The 19,533-nt window shown below is 40.4% G+C and overlaps 1 protein-coding gene across 1 annotated transcript; it reads left to right on the forward strand.

Moving 5' to 3' along the window:
• Positions 1 to 9,457: 9,457 nt before the first annotated feature.
• LOC116327028 lies at positions 9,458 to 19,533 on the forward strand. The gene is made up of 8 exons (XM_039599833.1): positions 9,458 to 10,087; positions 10,245 to 10,353; positions 10,459 to 10,533; positions 10,870 to 10,941; positions 15,579 to 15,652; positions 16,171 to 16,279; positions 16,383 to 16,457; positions 19,026 to 19,533. The coding sequence occupies exons 1-8, from the start codon at positions 10,021 to 10,023 to the stop codon at positions 19,531 to 19,533; spliced, it is 1,089 nt and encodes a 362-aa protein (XP_039455767.1). The 5' UTR covers positions 9,458 to 10,020.

A 19,533-nucleotide genomic window follows, 5' to 3' on the forward strand; every position in this document is an offset into this window, starting at 1 on the left:
TCTCAGAATCATTCTTCTCACCGTTTTTCAGTGCAGCCTCAACCTGAGGCCCAGCCTTTCTTAAGATGTCTTTGCATACTCCATCTGTACATAAATAGTAATAATAATAATAATAACCATTATTTATATACAATTGTTGGAAAATGTCTAATAATAAGGATTTTAATGGCCTGTAAAGGCCAGTCAGGGCTCCTACAATATCCTCTTTAATACACAGTGGGTGCTGTGTAACTAATGGTGCTTGGATGGTGTTCAGCAATGAGTAGCTTGTGTTTACTCATGATTAACAGCTCTTTGATGGAAGTGTACTAATAAAAAATGTAGGGTAACTAAATGTAGTTTTAAATTGCCTGAACAGTACTTTACCTGTCCGAAAGTCTCTGAAGTCCGTTGTGTTCACCACAGCATCTGTAGTCTCATTAGTGATGTCACCAAACACCACTTGTAGTTTCACTCCGCCTTTCAGAGTTATGGTGATATCAGCAAGGTCACTCGTGGGCGCTGAGAGGAAGAAGAGCAGATTAAGTTTAATATTTGTCTCATGTTGTCTGTTGCTGTATTGTGGTCTTTAGTACAAATTTGATGTAGTTCCAGTACTTTGAAGATGTTTTTTCTCTCTGATGAGGACCTGACAGGATCTCTCCACCAGTTCTGTTTTTTGTCTCCCATCTCCCTGGAAGTACCACTGCACCGCAGGTTCATTTAACACCACTGTATCAGTTGACAGCTGCGCTAGACTCGTGGCTAAGTCTGTTTGAACTTTTTGAACCAGAGAACGAGGACCCTTCACGAGTACACAGGGATGTGGAACATGCGAGGCTTTCAAGGTCACCTTAGTCTCCTTCATACCGATCAGGCCTAATACTTTATCAAAGCAGTCAACCAGTTCAGGATGTGGCAGTTTCACCTCTTCTTCAGTCGTAACCTTATTTATCTGGAAGTCACGAAGGACCTCATTGACCTTGTTAATATCTTCACTGTAGCCCACCAGTCGTACTTTGGTGGTTGCAGTTCCACTGGCTCCTGGCATGAAGCTCACATCCACCCTTAGCTCACTAATGTTTGCTTCTTTCTTGGCTTTAATCAGGATTTCCTTTAGTCTGTCTAAATCTGGAGGTACTGCTGCAGCTCCCTGCAGCTGCACAGTGGCCACTTTAAGCTCTCTCATCACTGCTGCCTCGGCCTCATTCAGAGCATCAGAGGACAAACTGGACAGAACCAGATCTGAACCCACCTCAAAGAAAACAGGGTTTCTGAGGCTCTGCTGGAAACGAGCTTGGTATTTGGAGATAGCTCCACTGGTTTTGATGAAGGTTAGCAGAGCAGCGGGGAACTTGACTCTCTTTTCCTTTATGTTCTTAATTAGTTCATCCAGTTTTGCAGCTCCTGACTGCACCTCTGTGTCAGAGCCCTCCAAAGTGATTGTGGCACTACCTCTGATGACTTTAACATCTGGATAGTTAGCGCACATTTCTCGATTGAACTCTTCTTCTACGAGCTTGAACAATTTCTCCACAATTGGCACTTCCTTTTTGGTGGGTAGGCTTTTTTCCATTCTTGCAATCTTCTCCTTCACAGCTTGAACCTCTCCCACAACCACAGCATAGCCACTCTCTGTGTACACTTTGATATCATCTGTCTTAAAGGACGGGTCCTGCAGTACCATTTTCACCTGTTTTGGTTCGACCACATGATAGCAGAGGTAGGTGTCGGTGAGACTGGTGAAGACCCAAGCCAGCTGTTGCTCCACTTTCTCTGCAGAGCATGCTCCTGGCCCCTTCTCCATGTCCTCTTTAACTACAGCCTTCTCCTCCTCAAAATTTAACTTCACCTTGCAGCCGACTGAAGAGAGCTGCTTTTCCAGAACTTTGAATGCTTTGCTGTTGTCATTCAGGTAATACAGCAGGAACATATTCAAGGAGAAACTTTTCTCAAGACCTTTTGCTTTTGCTGTCTACAAAAGAAAAATAATTTTAGACAAATAGAAATAGTACCGTTCACCCTAAGTAACACATAGACATGCATATCTAATTAAAGTGCTTCATGCCTGAATAACCCGTAGAACATTTCAAAACTCAGGTGTTCAAAACTAGTTTGGCCAGATTATCACTGGACTTTGACTTTCTGTTTGCTTTGCTATGGTCTGTTTTGCAGATTTTGCCATTATTCAGACACCAAAAGGTTACTGAAGCTCAGAGTGAAACAATATCTGCTTATAGAAATGAATTTAAACTTATGACATTTTTGACTGCAAAGGAAAGCAATGCTTTAGTTCTGTTACCTCCCAAACAAGAGTACACACACACACACACACACACACACACACACACACACACACAGAATAAATACAGTGTAAATGTTACAAGTGTTGCATTAACAGTAAGCGGGACTTATACATGAAGTTCTCTGCAGTTATTTTGGTAATTTTTGCCCCCTGACAAATAAGCAAACTGAATGTGTGGCAAAGTGTTAGTACCCTACTCACTTGGCAGCCCCCTGAGAATGTAGTATTGCGAAAGAAAACCAGTGTGTTTTATTTTTAATCACTAGGGTTTGTCAAACACCTGTCAATAAGAAAGTAAAAGCAGTAATAAGTGTAAACTTACCTGTGGGTGATTTGCAGATCCATGGTTGGGACTGGATTCACTTACTGTTATATATAAATCTCGACCATTAAAATTGATGGTGTGTGTTCTTCGTCTCAAAACATGCTCCTGATCTAAAGTATGTCAGCAAAAACAAAGTTCAGCTGTTATGAGAATGCACATATCTAAACTGTAAATTTGGGCTGTAATCTACTTGTAATGCATTTGAACCCAGCAGGGCTTCTTACCTTCTTTTTCCTTAAAACAGATCCAGTAGGTTTTATCTCCGACTTTTTCTATCATCCCACAGTCACCTCCCCCAGAATCTCTTTTTTTCTGAAAGTATCTCCTGATCTTCTCCTTCTCACTGTCTTTTAGCTCCTCGGCTTCAAAGAACACTGGGTGCTGACATTCATCCATTTTGCTTCAAATCCTGAACCGGAGAAAAGCTTTCAATGTCTTTCAAAGCAGCTCCACAGTGAAAAGTGAACGTGATCTCGCCTCTGAATTATGATTATTTGAAATGCTTGCATTTCCACTTCACCATACCAACAAAGGGTGTTTTAGGAACACACCCAAAGTGTGATCACTGACAGCTGATCAACTCTAACTGGGACATTTCCTGTAAAGGTGGTGATGTATTTATAGATACTGATCAGAACTATTAAGGGAACACTTCTGAGCTTGAAATATTTAAGTTGAAAATCTTTACTGACTTACTCTCGGTGATTTGTTGAGAACAAAAATGATGCAACTCTAATCCAAACACACATCAGTGGAAACAAAAATCATGAAGCGTTTGAGTGTTGAATTAAAAAATGTGCCATTAATATTTTGTCAGTATAGCATAAGATTATTTATTTGACCAGTATAAAAAACTACACTTTACACTTTATCTTTGGTAAAGTTTTTATTAATGTCACAGCACACAACAGAGGTCATGACAGAGGCAGAGAAAGTGGAAATGATCCACAACAAAGGTCTGACCAAGACACTGCTTCAGCGCAGGTGTTCAACCTAAATTCTTGTAATTTCACACAACAGGAAAAAAAAACATTCTTACCAAATAAAAACTTCAAAAACTGACATTACCACTACAAACCAACAGATGTCCTACAGAGACAAAAAACTCTTTGTCCTTTCTTATGTTGTACTTTCATTTTCTGGAACACACCCAATAACATATGTTAACCTTTACGGGCATTTCACAGTTTGTCTTGTTATCCATGCACATAAAATTCTGTTCATTTTGAAATGATGCCGAAATCATAGTTGCGACCATCTTAATATGATGTTGATTATGACATATAATCATTTTTTTTCACTTGTAGTTATTTAACGACAGATACAAAAAAACCCCACTCTGCTGATGCACAATGAGAACAATGAAGCTACAGCCTTTAATCCACCAGTGCAATGAACTCTACTGTGAATAATAGGCTTGTAAAACTTGTTTTTGTGATAATAAACAGAATGTATCCAGTTATTTGCACAAATCATAAACATCTTGATTTTTTGTTTGTCACACAAATAGGTGATTTCATGTCTCCCAACTCGCCATGAACATTTTAACATTCCACGTAACAGAGTAAACATGGTAGCGGTAGAAATTAGAAAGTCAAAGAGCCATTAAATGCTAAACTGATTTCCTCTCCACAGATATGAACGATCCCCCCCGTTATTGCGATTAGGATTAGGATTCAACTTTATTGTTATTACACATGTATAAATACAGGGTAATGAAAAGCAGTTTGCATCTAGTCAGAAGTGCAAGAGTAGTAAGTGCAATAACAGCAGAATATTTACAGATAAGTTAGGTAGAGAGCAAATATACAGATGTACTATGGGCAGATGTACAGATATACCGATATATACAGTTAAGTGCAGAAAAATGGTGGAGTAGTTACAAACAACAGACAAATGTACAGATGTACTGTTGTATACATATGTACAGATATACAGATGATCTGTGTAGCATACAGATGTTCTATATCGCTATATAGACGGGCAGATATACAGATGTACTATGAACAACTATACAGATGTGCTAAATATATACAGATGTACCGGTGTGTGGTAAACAGAGCTACAGAGCCTATGACTATATCTACAGTAGTGGAGTGTAGTGCTCTGAACAGTCTGTAATAGTGAACAGTGTACACACTATAACAGAGACTATGTCAGTGTCCTAAAACTATAGCAATAACCAATGTGAGCATATGGTGAGTGTTGAGAATGAATGACAGTTATGATCATAAGTTTATTCTTCACTTCTTAAGCTGCTGGAGTTTTCAGAAATGTAAAGTGTGTGTTGTTAACGCTACACTCAATTAGGTGGATACTGATCAAACATGTGCTTTTCCCATATGAAATTCCTTCTGTCCTAATCTCACCTCCTCTTTCTTGGAATCTACCAGAGGTTTCAGCTTTCACTTCCTTTTTAGGGGCTTCCTTCAGAGTCAGCGTATTACAACAAGAATAAACTTTACATTTTAATGGACGCATGATGCATCTACACAAAAGGGCAGCGTGATGATGCATACACTGTTAGAAAGTCTGCAGATGTTTGCGTCCACTTATTTTGAAGATAAACTGGGTGGATTTTTGAGTTTAGTTCACTGGTAACTGTTCAATAGAGTGTATAGTTAAGATAAGATAAGATAAGATAAGATGGCCTTTATTAGTCCCACAGGTGGGAAATTTGTTTTGTTACAGCAAAAGTGCAAAGTTATGTAGCAGAAATTAGAAAACACTGGAATGCAATAAAATACAATAAAATAAAATAAAATACTATATACAATAGAATAAAATAGAATAGAATAATATATACAATAGAATAAAATAGAAATACAAATACTATATACAACTGAGTAGGAAAATACAAAACACAACTTCGTCAGAAGAAGAATTGCACGATAGCAGTCTTATTGCACATGTGTGGGTTTGTGTGTTTGATCAGCTGCAAAAGTCTTTATTGTAGAGTCTGACAGCAGTGGGGAGGAAAGACCTGCGAAATCTCTCCGTCCCACACCGTGGGTGCCGCAGTCTCCCACTGAAGGAGCTGCTCAGTGCCTTCACAGTCTCATGCATGGGGTGGGAGATGTTGTCCAACAGGGATGACAGCTTAGCCACCATTCTCCTGTCACTCACCACCTCCACTGGGTCCAGAGGGCATCCTAGAACAGAGCTGGCCCTTCGGATCAGCCTGTTCAGTCTCTTCCTGTCCCCAGCAGAGATGCTGCCCCCCCAGCAGACCACACCATAAAAGATGGCTGAGGCCACCACAGAGTCATAGAAGGTCTTCAGGAGTGGGCCCTCCACCAACTCCAAAGTTGGTGGATGAATTACAAGTGTGAAGTCTGTGAAAACAAAGAAGAAACACTGCGACTAAACACAGCATCATGGAGCAGCCTGAAACTACCAACACTGTGGTACAGAGCATCCAGAGAAACCACAGCTGTCAAAAGACAACTATTATGTTTTATCATGCACAGTCTGCTCATACATATTTATTGCAGGCAGGTTTAAACGACACTAGTAGGCACTCAAAGACAACAAATGACTGCTGCAGTGTGTTCTCTTTTACTGTACACACACACACACACACACACACACACACACAATACAAAAAACAAAAAAACAAACAAACAAATCAAATAGCTTACATTCCAGCATAAAAATGAACGTGACTTCGTACAGCTTGATCACATGATGCTTCAGAGCCCAAACATGCTTCACTTTGTCTTATGCTCTCTCTCTCTTTCATGCACATACGCGTTCATGATTATTCTTAGGAAATTTCAGCCTGTAGAAATTACAGGATTACAGGTCATAAGAAAGAAAAAACATTCATTTTTTTGATTGATGGGCTTGGATAAACAAGCACTTGTTAACAAGCACAGGCAGACAGAGATGGACTATTTCCAATGTAGCTGCCTTTGTGTATAGGTGCTGTAATTAAGCATGGTGCAATATGACTGACTCACGTGAAAAAGCTGATATGGGAAAATAGTCCCTGGAAATCATCTTTATGTGCCTACAAGGATTTTAGGCTTGATACTAACAAAAAGAGAGTAAAAAAAGAAAAATAAACAATGCAAAAAGGGATCACCACTCTGAAGGTTGGGGCTTGTTTGGATCAGTCACAGGGATGATATTTTTGGCTTGACTGTCATCCAAACAATGACTTTCTGGACAAGTTTGTTCAATTATAAAATATCTGAAAATATCATAAATTATATCAATGATGTAACTGTGAATGATTCCCAGTAACATTATGCTTCATCAAAATAGCACAAACTAAAACATTATTATTGTTTCAGCCTGAGATAGAGTGGTAAGTGACCAGAGGAAACACACAGCACAGCAAAGTACGAGTTAAAGATAATGTGTCTTTAGGTTAGTCATAACCCTCTGCACTTCAAGCATGCCGGTTATGGGAAAATCTTTTATCATTGCAAATCACAGACAATCTTTATGGTTTACTTGGATTACTAAAGATGAATGCAGTGTTGGGGTGTCAGTCATGACAAAGCTCACTTTTCAATAGTAAGAAAGTAAGAAAGAGGTTACAGTTGCAACACTTGGTGTTGATCCAATCCTTAGTTTTACCTGAGCCACAATAGCAGTTCAGAGTAGAGCTGACTGCAAGCCAGCAGTGATGCAAGATATCTGTGAAAAGTATATTCTAAGTGAAAGCCAGCAGTATTTTCAACAGAACGTTTATTTGGATCCCACAATTAAGGTGTTAAAGAGGGTCACCGAATATGTATTAATGATCAGACTGTCATTCTGAGGCCATGCGATTCAGCAAAGGCATCTGCATTAGAGCAGAGTCCATAAGCTATAAAGATGGAGGGATGGAGCAGTCAACTTTGTGATTTTCCATAAAACTGCAAAAAGGTTATCAAAGTGTGTTTGGTAGACTCTGCTGTGCTAATGTGCCCTGACAAAAGCAGGATTTGAGAGATTCTGGAAATTCAGCTGGAAAACAAATCAGACAATGATGATTGCCTTTGCTCTGGATGTCTGCATCACAGCCCAGTTACTCGTCTTTGTACGTGGAATAACAAAAGACTATGAAGGAACTGGCAGTAGTGCCAGTCAGTGATAGGGACTACAGTAGGAAGTGATTTGTTCTTGAAGGTAACTCCATGCTTAGCTCAGGCTTGACCTGCAATGGGATAAATTGGCAGGTGTTACAACCTATGGATGTCTAAATCTGACCAGGAAGAATGCCAGACTTCACGAAAGGCCCAGTTTTTTATGTGGCCTATTGGAAAAATTCATTGCCCACCGTTGGATTGGAGCCCCCTCACCCCCTAGACAATATTATGTCAATATATTTAGAAAGAAATAGTATTTAGATAAGGCATCACACCCTTACAATGATGAAAGTGTACTTCTCTGCTTACCAACACGCTGATTTCAAAAGGACAGAAACACAATGCAGATTTACTGTGTTTATGCAAAGATACAGTGGCTTGCAAAAGTAAACTTTTCCACATTTTGTCACATTACAGCCACAAACATGAATCAATTTTATTGGAATTCCACGTGAAAGACCAATACAAAGTGGTGTACACGTGAGAAGTGGAACGAAAATCATACATGATTCCAAACATTTTTTACAAATAAATAACTGCAAAGTGGGGTGTGCGTAATTATTCAGCCCCCTGAGTCAATACTTTGTAGAACCACCTCTTGCTGCAATTACAGCTACCAGTCTTTTAGGGTATGTCTCTACCAGCTTTGCACATCTAGAGACTGAAATTCTTGCCCATACTTCTTTGCAAAACAGCTCCAGCTCAGTCAGATTAGATGGACAGCGTTTGTGAGCAGCAGCTTTCAGATCTTGCCACAGATTCTCGATTGGATTTAGATCTGGACTTTGACTGGGCCATTCTAACACATGGATATGTTTTGTTTTAAACCATTCCATTGTTGCCCTGGCTTTATGTTTAGGGTCGTTGTCCTGCTGGAAGGTGAACCTCCGCCCCAGTCTCAAGTCTTTTGCAGACTCCAAGAGGTTTTCTTCCAAGTTTGCCCTGTATTTGGCTCCATCCATCTTCCCATCAACTCTGACCAGCTTCCCTGTCCCTGCTGAAGAGAAGCACCCCCAGAGCATGATGCTGCCACCACCATATTTGACAGTGGGGATGGTGTGTTCAGAGTGATGTGCAGTGGTAGTTTTCCGCCACACATAGCGTTTTGCATTTTGGCCAAAAAGTTGCATTTTGGTCTCATCTGACCAGAGCACCTTCTTCCACATGTTTGCTGTGTCCCCCACATGGCTTGTGGCAAACTGCAAACGGGACTTCTTATGGTTTTCTGTTAACAATGGCTTTCTTCTTGCCACTCTTCCATAAAGGCCAACTTTGTGCAGTGCACGACTAATAGTTGTCCTATTGACAGATTCCCCCACCTGAGCTGTAGATCTCTGCAGCTCGTCCAGAGTCACCATGGGCCTCTTGGCTGCATTTCTGATCAGCGCTCTCCTTGTTCGGCCTGTGAGTTTAGGTGGACGCCCTTGTCTTGGTAGGTTTACAGTTGTGCCATACTCCTTCCATTTCTGAATGATCACTTGAACAGTGCTCCGTGGGATGTTCAAGGCTTGGGAAATCTTTTTGTAGCCTAAGCCTGCTTTAAATTTCTCAATAACTTTATCCCTGACCTGTCTGGTGTGTTCTTTGGACTTCATGGTGTTGTTGCTCCCAATATTCTCTTAGACAACCTCTGAGGCCGTCACAGAGCAGCTGTATTTGTACTGACATTAGATTACACACAGGTGCACTCTATTTAGTCATTAGCACTCATCAGGCAATGTCTATGGGCAACTGACTGCACTCAGAGTTAAGGAGAGTGCAACAGAAAAAGTAAAAGATTAGGCATCAGCGCTTCTGCTGTCTAAATTGTTGATATTAGACTGATCGTGTAAAGAGATTTCACTTCTCTGGAAGTAGCTCAGCAACACAAAAGTTCATTTATTCTCAAGACTCACACATTAGTGACTGGAGTGAGTTCAAACATGAAAAGTGAAATCTGACATCACTTTCAGCAAATACAAGCGACACCTGAAGGAAGGCATGTCTCAACATGAACAAGTCACAGACAAAGTCCTTATGATTAGGTGAACGTAGAAAGTTTAAATGCCAAAGGATTGCAACAGCAGGATATCCAGTGTGGGAGAATGCAAATCAAAAAACACATTTTTATTGCAGCCACTTCTTAGGAAGACATTCTTGGACGGGGTCCACGTGCCTGTGAGTGTATATAAGGAGGTTCAGAGATGATGAACCTCAGTCCTGCACACTCAGGCAGCTCAAGAAGAGAAGGAGACGCACAGCAGCAGAGATCCTTCATATCTGAGAAGAACAAATCAGTTGAAGACTGAGCCTTCAGTAGATCCTCCACTCACTAATTGAAAAGCTTTAAGATGAAGACAAGTGTTGCCATCCAGTGCATCGTTCTCCTGGCCTGCATGGCCCTTTGCACTTCAGTAGGTAAGTGTGTTTTATCACATTATGGAAAAATTGGTATATTTGTGCAGCTTGAAAGGATCTAAATTGTGACAACAAATCAATTTAAATATATTCATGTTTAAGTAAAATATGAAACTGCAGACATTTAACATTAATGATCACTTTCTATGTTTTACAGTTATTCCAAGGTGCCGCTGTGTGAAGACCAGTAAGTCTGTAAGGATCACTCTCATCACTCAACTCAAGGTTCATGACCCTCGTCCACACTGCAACAAGAGAGAAGTCATGTACGTACCCACAGTGACAGGAGCACATTATTAATAAGAGCTCAGTCATTCATAAGGATTGTTTATAAAGTGGTTTTAAATCAAAGCTTTCTTTACATGTTATAGTGTCACACTGAAGGATGGGAGTGAACGGTGCCTCGATCCTGAGTCACAATTCACCAAAATGCTGCTGGAAAAACTGTAAGTAATGCAGATGTTTTTTTTCTTTCATTCACTGTCATTCAAATTAAATGTGAGTTAAATATTAGAGAGGAAGTCAGTGAAGTTAAAACAGGAACATCAACAGTCACTTTGGAACATCAGTGATTAAAAATCAGAATCAGAATCAGCATACTTTATTAATCCCTAAGGAAATTATGTGGGTTACAGTTGCTCCAGTATGGTAACACAACACTGATGGTTTTACTGATGGTTGTAGAGCAGCAGTTTAAAGCTCAGGGTAAAAATGCATGACTTGATCTGTTCACTACCAGTGGAGCTTCACGGTCTCATCTCTGTGATACATTGTCTTTGCAGGAATCAGATGAAAAATATTCCCGTCAGCCCTCAAACAACCACATCACCAGCCATAGTGCAAGAATCACCATGATCCACTTTGCATGTTTAGTGCTGGTACAACATGTGTGGATCAAGAAGAAGGAGCAGCACAGCTCTGGTTCTCACCACAAAATAGAAATGCAAAGTAGACACTGACGGCTACAACTGACAGCATGATGTAAATGGATTTAATATGAGATGTAAAATATTTATTATACAAGTTCTCAGTCATTTTTTTCTGGAGACAATCAGGGACGGGTGTTGGAAATCTTGTCCTTCAGTCTGTCTTCAGATTGAATTTCTGATTAATAAGCATATATTTTATTTAAAAAGTATGTTCTTTGATTAGTTTTGTGTCAGACAGCAGTGCTCTTATTCAGTGCACATGCAGACATGATGTGAGCAGATGTGTGTCATAAATATGAGCAGTGGTTATAGGTTATTATGTAATTTATCTATTATTTAAAGGGTTTGTAAACAATTAAAGAATAGAACTTCAGTGGATACAGCATGTTTATGTACCATGTTTGTTTTTGATGCTGAAAAGTTCCTCAAAATAAATAATAAATCTGGAGTTTGTTAAAAAAAATTATATTTTTTCACTTTATTATAAATAATAACTCACCAATTTACCACCATTTTATACACAGTCAGCAAAAAGAGAACAAAAACAAACAAAACAAAAAGAGAGGCTCAATCTAAATATCAATAGGTTGGCTATTAAACCCGGTTTCACTTCAAACTATAAGCATCAACTCAAAAAAAGTCATTAAACTGCTTTGCTTTTATCTCTGATTAACGGTAACTTAAACACATATTAGCAGCTACTCCGGATTAAACGAGACCTTATTGCTATTACTGAGACAGGAATGCAGAGAATTTTATTTTAACCAATTTTCTGTCTTCCTTAGTACTTCCTCTCTTGGATAATTAAAAGCTGGCCAAGAGATTGATTCATGAGCGGTGATGTGTTACAGCGTCACAGACAGTAGATCAAGAAAGCAGATTGGATGTAAGAATGTGTAAAAACACAGATATGCTTAAAAAAGAAAAAGGTTCTTTCCAGGGTTTTATAAAAATCATTGTCACCTCACATCTGTACACATTACAGATCAATATCAGCGTTATGTAGGACATTCACTGGCCATTTTATTAGGTATACCTCTCTAGTACTGAGTTGGACCCACTCTTGTTTTTGAGTTCCTGTTTCCTTCATATCAGCTTGAAGCACTCTGGTCATTTTCTGGCATCAGACCTCCTGCACACTGGAAATTTCTACTTTTTCTGACCTTTCTCTGTAAACCACAGAGGTGGTTGTGTGGGAACAAATCTGTAAATGAAAGTTTATAAAGAAGTCCCACTTTATAAATACTGGACTGCAACTAAAAAGATGATAAACCTGAAATATATAAATGATGACTGTTTTATGCAACTAATGCAACCATTTCACAGATTTTCTTGTTTTTTTTTAAGTTTATACACTTACACACTTTGCAAAACAAAATATGATCACATTTAAATCGTGCAATTTCAATTGCAGTGAAGCATTTCTGGGATAGGCTCCAACCACCCACCCCGCCTGCAACCCTGACAACGTTAAGTGGAGGATAATGAATGGATGGCCTTTCTGAGTGAACCTGTTGTAGTTAAACAAATGCAACTCCGGAGTCAACAAAGTGACAGCAATTCATCTTCAGCAGAGCATGTGTGCCAAATTTCAGTTAACAGCAAATGTCCCTTAAAGAAAAGTCAAACAATCACAAGCATGATTTATCTTGAGAGATTTTCTGAGAATGCCAAAGATATAATATCTTTAAAACTTAAGTACCTAATTACATGTACCATAAATGTAAGAAAGAACATCTCTTCCTCAGCATCTGTGTTGATGGTTCCCGCCTGTTACCTTAGACAGCTTTTCATCCGCTTTTGAAAAAACTTGGATCTTTCTCTCATTGGCAGGTATAGACCAATCTCCAAGCTTCCGATTACTGCTAAGGTCTAAGCGAAGACTGTGCGCAACCAGTTAACTGGTACTCCGGGTCAGCACAGCATTCTTGACCTCTTTCAGTCGGGTTTTCTTAGATCTCATTCAACTGAGATGCTCTTCTGAGAGTATCAAAGGATAATTTGATGCAGAGGGACATGGGTAACAGTTGTGTGATGCTTATGTTGGACCTTACCTCAGCTTTTGATACTGTTCACATTCTGCTAAAAAGGCTGACGTGCTGGATCGGTGTATCAGGATCTGCCTCGGAGTGACATCACAGCTCCAGTATAATCATCTTCTCGATCAACGTCTCCTTGCCAATCAGCCACCGTTCTGCGTACTTTGAATCTCAGTGCCCTTATGTTTTTCTGCCTTTCGCCTCTGTCAGTGCGCCCCAGGGTGGCTGTGGCTACAATGTAGCTTGCCATCACCAGTGTGTGAATGTGTGTGTGAATGGGTGGATGACTGGATATGTAAAGCGCTTTGGGGTCCTTAGGGACTAGTAAAGCGCTATATAAATACAGGCCATTTACCATTTACCATTTCTGACTCTCATTCACTCAGCCCACCTCCTTCCCATCTCTCACCTCATGCTGGTCACTCAGAGCTCCATCCAATCCTCCATCTTCACCACCACCTGCATCTAGACTACCTCCTGTAAAAAAAAAAAAAAAAAAAAAAAAAAAAAAAAAAAAAGCTTAACTGAGCTAATGTTCAATTCTTCTGTCTCCTTATTGACATGTTGTTTGTGCTGAGGTAGTTCAAAACCGATAGAATAGACAAATTATTTGGAATCATTAGATAGTGTTAATGCTGTTATACTATACTACTATTTCTTTAACTTTACAGCTGATAAACTTCACTGTAATGAAGATGCCTTTACTACCAACACATGACAGTAGAAGAATAAAGAATAGAAAGAAAACTACAGCTTCATTTACTTGTGTAGGTTCATATTTGGGACCTGAATTACCTGCTGGCGGGCGACTGAGGGATTCAAATAAAAGCTCTGGACATCTACAGCACACAGATGAAAAGTGTCCACTGCAGCCACTTTCTGTACTTTTCATGCTGTATTTCCTGAGCTTTCATGTGTTTTTTTACACTTCTCCCATTATGAATGAACTTTTTTTCTTTCTAACTAAATAGTTTGTGTTTGTTATCTAGGAAAGAGTATTAGGGCCAAATTAGGAAAAAACATCTTCACATTGTTTAAATAATGTTTACTTACCTCTGCCAAACATTGACAGTATAAAGACTCTACCTGCATGGTTAGCCAGGTGACTGCAGAGGAATGTGCTGGCTGTCTGCAGCAGGGAAATGGCTCACTCTGCTTGCGAGATAACACAGAGGTCAATGCTGTCACTATACCTGGTTTTGAGCCAATTGCCGGTGTTACTCATCATTACTCACATGAACTCCAGAGTAGTACTGTTGGCTCCGAGCCAGCAGTAGTGTTAGGAAATTGGTCAAAATATCCAGAGCTTTTATTTGAATCCCACAGTCCCCCACCAGCAGGTAATTTAGTTCCCAAATATCAACCCATCATACAAGAACAGAACCTCAGCACTGACCGGAATTAGTCTAGAGGCTGGTGGTGGTGAAGGAGGAGGCTTGGATGGAGCTCTGAGTGACCAGCATGAGGTGAAAGATGGGGAAGGAGGTGGGCTGAGTGAATGAGAGTCAGAAAGGCAGAATAACACAAGTGCATTGAGATATAAAGTACGCAGAACGGGGGCTGATTGGTTTGGAGACGTTGGTCAAGAAGATTGTTGTACTGGAGCTGTGATGTCAGCAGTCAGGTAAAGTGGAAGCGTTGTAAAAGACAGACTAGCAGCCGAACCTACGAAAGCAGGCAGATCACTGATTACAGACCTTCCTTAGTGAACTTGCACATACGCGTCATTACAACTTGCAGCCTGAGAGACTGAAGTTTATATAGAAGATAAGTGAATAAGGAGAACAAGTTTATGTGCATTTCTTTAAAATTGGCCTGAGATGCTCTGAAGCAGCTGTCCAATGAAGATGCCTCCAGGGTGAGGAGACGCGAGTGGGAAGCATCATTATTGGAGACAGCTGATTTTTGTTGGTTTCTCATTGATTTTTTGTGAACTTTCAATTTCTCCACTTGTACCAGGATGCAGTGTTGGCTTTTTATGAAGCCCAGGGATACAGCCATTTATTTATTCTGTCTTTCATAAGGAGGCTTCATAAATTTTGTACACTGTTTGGTCTTTTTGTAGACCAATTCTGCATGTGAAGTACAGATGGTTTTCAGTCCCAGAGCCCAGGTAAAGGAAGATTTTGACAAACTGCCCCACCAGCCTTCAGTGTCCCCTGCAACACAGCTGTATGGTCTCGCTGAAGGTCAACTTTCAACAACTTTCCTTGGAACTGGATATTTGTAAACTCAAATGTGACACATAAGGAGCTGCTAACAGGAATTGAAATGACAAACTTTATTGCAAAGGTTTTGCAACCGCTGGATTTCTACTGTGTGCAGCCACTTCTTAGGAAGACATTCTTGGCCGGGGTCCATGTACCTGTTACTGTATATAAGGAGGTTCAGAGATGATTAACCTCACAGTCCTGCACACTCAGGCGAAGGAGACGCACAGCAGCAGAGATCCTTTAATTTTGAGAAGAACGAATCAGTTGAAGACTGAGGCTTCAGTAGATCCTCCACTCACTAATTGAAAAGCTTTAAGATGAAGACAAGTGTTGTCATCCAGTGCATCGTTCTCCTGGCCTGCATGGCCCTTTGCACTTCACTAGGTAAGTGTGTTTTATCAGATTATGGAAAATTTAATTGTATTTGTGCAGCTTGAAAGGATCTAAATTATGCCAACAAATCAAATTATATATATTCATGTTTAACCCTAGAACACTATCGCTGGGTGATTTACACCCGAGCAAATACATTTACACGATTTCTCTCTCCTGCCGCTGTTTGCGTGTCGAGGAGCCTGTGCCTTCACCAGGGAAGTCTCAAATTTCCCAGGAATGGGTGGACCAAAGACCAGCTTTCCAGAGTCATTATTTTGTTTTAGGAGGGTTTTTTTTTTCATTTTGTTAGACATGGCACAGTTGAAAGTAAAAGAAGACCACTCTAATTTGTCATGTGTTGTCATATTTTAATATATTTGATTACTTTTTATTGGTTATATTATATCGGGTAAATATCACCCGGCATTAGTGATTGTGTTACTATTTATAGCGATAGTGTTCTAGGGTTAAGTAAAATATGAAACTACAGACATTGAACATTAATTATCACTTTCTATGTTTTGCAGTTATTCCAAGGTGCCGCTGTGTGAAGACCAGTAAGTCTGTAAGGATCGCTCTCATCGCTCAACTCAAGTTGGATGAGCCTCGTCCACACTGCAACAGGAGAGAAGTCATGTACGTACACAGTGACAGGAGCACATTATTAATAAGAGCTCAGTCATTCATAAGGATTGTTTATAAAGTGGTTTTAAATCAAAGCTTTCTTTACATGTTATAGTGTCACACTGAAGAATGGGCGTGAACAGTGTCTCGATCCTGAGTCTAAATTCACCAAAGAACTACTGAAAAAACTGTAAGTCATACAGATGGTTTTTTTTTTCTTTCATTCACTGTTATTCAAATAATGTGAGTTAAATATTAGAGAGGAAGTCAGTGAAGTTAAAACAGGAGCATCAACAGTCACTTTGGAGCATCAGTGCGAGGCTCTGCACATCATTAATTACACCTGCATGAATAAAACATATTTAATGTAAATCTCCATCCAAACAAACAACAGGTTTTAATCTACAGTGAACCTCTGAAAGAAGTTTTATTTCTTACAAACATACTGATGGTTTTAGAGCAGCAGTTCAAAACTGAGGGTAAAAATGCATGACTTGATCTGTTCACTACCACTGGAACTTCAAAGTTTCATCTCTGTGATATGTTGTCTTTAGAGGAATCAGATGAGAGATACGACCATCAGCCCTCAAACAACCACAGCATGAGCCGCAGTGCCAGAATCAACATCAAGCACTTTGCATGTTTAGTGCTGGTACAACATGTGTGGATCAAGAAGAAGGAGCAGCACAGCTCTGGTTCTCACCACAAAATAGAAATGCAAAGTAGACACTGACGGCTACAACTGACAGCAAGATGTAAACGGATTTAATATGAGATGTAAAATATTTATTACCCAAATTCTCCGTCAGTCTGAGTTTTTTCTGGAGACAATCAGGGACGGGTGTTGCAAAGCTCATCCTTCAGCCTGTCTTCAGATTGAATTTCTGATTAATAAGAATATATTTTATAAAACGTATGTTTTTGGTTTTGTGTCAGACAGCAGTGCTCTTATTCAGTGCACATGCAGATGTTACTAAATGTTTACTTTTGTCTGTGATATTAAACTGTGATAAATATGAACAGTGGTTATAGGTTAATCTGTAATTTATCTAATATTTAAGGTTTTTTTTAAAAATTACAGAAGTGAACTTTAGTGGATACAGCATGTTTATGTACCATGTTTATTTTTAATTATGGAAAATGCTTCAAAACAAACAATAAATATGGAGTTTGTTAAAAAAAAACTGTTGTATCTTTTCTCTTTATTATAACTCACCAATTTACCAGCACTTTATACACAGTCAGCATTGAATAAAAGAGTGGGTGAATCCAAAAATTTACCAGAGTTTGCCATCAAACCTGATTTCACTTCAAACTATAAGGATCAACTCAAAAAAATGTTCCAAGTCATTAAATTGCTTTGCTTTTATCTCTGATGTAACTGTAACTCAAACATATATTAGCAGCTACTTCAGTTTAAACGGGATTAAAACAGGAGTGCTGAGAAATTTTATTTTGACAGATCTTGTCATGGTCCTGGGTGTGACCTATTGTTTTGTTATGTAATCGTTCCCAGTATTTAGTTTTCTCTGTGCCTCCCTTATGTTTGGTCTCTGTGCTTCTATTCAATTCAATTCAATTCAATTTTATTTATGTAGCGCCAAATCACAACAGCAGTCGCCTCAAGGCGCTTTATATTGTACAGTAGATACAGAGAAAAACCCAACAATCATATGACCCCCTATGAGCAACAGTGGGAAGGAAAAACTCCCTTTTAACAGGACGAAACCTCCGGCAGAACCAGGCTCAGGGAGGGGCGGGGCCATCTGCTGCGACCGGTTGGGGTGAGAGAAGGAAAACAGGATAAAGACATGCTGTGGAAGAGAGACAGAGATTAATAACAGATATGATTCAATGCAGAGAGGTCTATTAATACAAACTGAGTGAGAAAGGTGACTGGAAAGGAAAAACACAATGCATCATGGGAATCCCCGGCAGCCTACGTCTATTGCAGCATAACTAAGGGAGGATTCAGGGTCACCTGGTCCATCCCTAACTATATGCTTTAGCAAAAAGGAAAGTTTTAAGCCTAATCTTAAAAGTAGACATAGTGTCTGTCTCCCGAATCCAAGCTGGCAGTTGCTCTGTCTCCCCTGTCAGTTGTATCCCCTGGTCAAGTCCGCATCTCAGTGTTACGTTTCCTGTTTTACTTTGAAGGTCTGTGTCCAACGTGAATGTATTGAGTTTCACTTCTCGTCATGTCTGATTTCTCCCAGCTGTGCTCCTCTTCTGTGTCTCATTCCCCTCGTTATTCCCCAGTGTATTTAAGCCCTGTGTTTCTCTGTGTCAGTGTTGGGTCATCCCTCATGGCTGTTTCTCTCTCTCTCTCTCTCTCTCTCTCTCTCTCTCTCTCTCTCTCTCTCTGTGTGTGTGTGTGTGTGTGTTTTTTTCCCTGTGAGTTTAGTTTATTCTTTCTCAGTTTAGTGTTGTATGCCTTTTCCTTTGCCTGCAATAAAGCTGCGTTTTTTGAGTTCATCCCTCGTATCCGAGAGTCTGCATTTTGTGTATAACTCCTGCCTGCACACGTCCGAATTTGGACAGAATGACGCGACCACACAAGGGACCCAGCAGCACTCGCTCCTTCTGAAGAGCTCCGAGAGGATCTCGGTCACTGCGTGGATCAGCTATGCAACCAGTGGCTGGGTTTTCCTGTGGAGGAGTATCGTTGCATTGTAGCTAGCCGGCTACAGCAATTGATTTCAGGTCTTCCTTGGCTACTGAATTCTCTCCACCCGCTTATACAGGACTTTCTTCTTAGTACACTGCATCTCCACCCCCCAGCTGCAACCGCTCACCTACCCGGCCTGCCTAAAGATTCGCTACCTGGTCTGCCAGTGGACTCGCGGCACAAACTGCCGGACGAAACGCCACCCAGCCAGTCGCCGCCTCCTTCTTCCCAGAGAAAGCGGTGGTCACGCCGCCGTCATCCTTCGCTCGCCAAGCAAGCTCCGGTGGTCAGTAAAAGTGACTGTTTTACGCCACCCAGCCAGCTCATGCCAGCACAGGCTTTTTACAAAGCACTGGGAATAATAATTGTTCCACCCAGCATCTCCACACCTCAGGAGGAGCAGCCACGTCAGAACTGCTCCACATCACCATCAGCTTCCCTTGCTGCTCCCACTCCTTCTGCCAGGAGGAAGCGACGTCCACGCTACTGGCAGTCATCAACAGCGGGCTGGCATCATCACCGTCGTGAGCGGCCTTCTGAACTGTGTCACCGCCGTCTTCCACGCGGCCAGCCTCCGGACCAGCTCTGTTGCCGATGA

This window comes from Oreochromis aureus, linkage group 3, assembly GCF_013358895.1.
Source record: "Oreochromis aureus strain Israel breed Guangdong linkage group 3, ZZ_aureus, whole genome shotgun sequence".
In the NCBI taxonomy this organism is placed as follows: Eukaryota; Metazoa; Chordata; class Actinopteri; order Cichliformes; family Cichlidae; genus Oreochromis; species Oreochromis aureus.

What these genes read in the sequence shown, in the direction of transcription:
- LOC116327028 (XM_039599833.1), top strand. Translation starts at nt 10,021, where the DNA reads ATGAAGACAAGTGTTGCCATCCAGTGCATCGTTCTCCTGGCCTGCATG. An exon ending in GGCCCTTTGCACTTCAGTAG is followed by an intron (nt 10,088 to 10,244) that starts GTAAGTGTGTTT and finishes TATGTTTTACAG; the next exon opens with TTATTCCAAGGTGCCGCTGT. An exon ending in GGCCCTTTGCACTTCACTAG is followed by an intron (nt 15,653 to 16,170) that starts GTAAGTGTGTTT and finishes TATGTTTTGCAG; the next exon opens with TTATTCCAAGGTGCCGCTGT.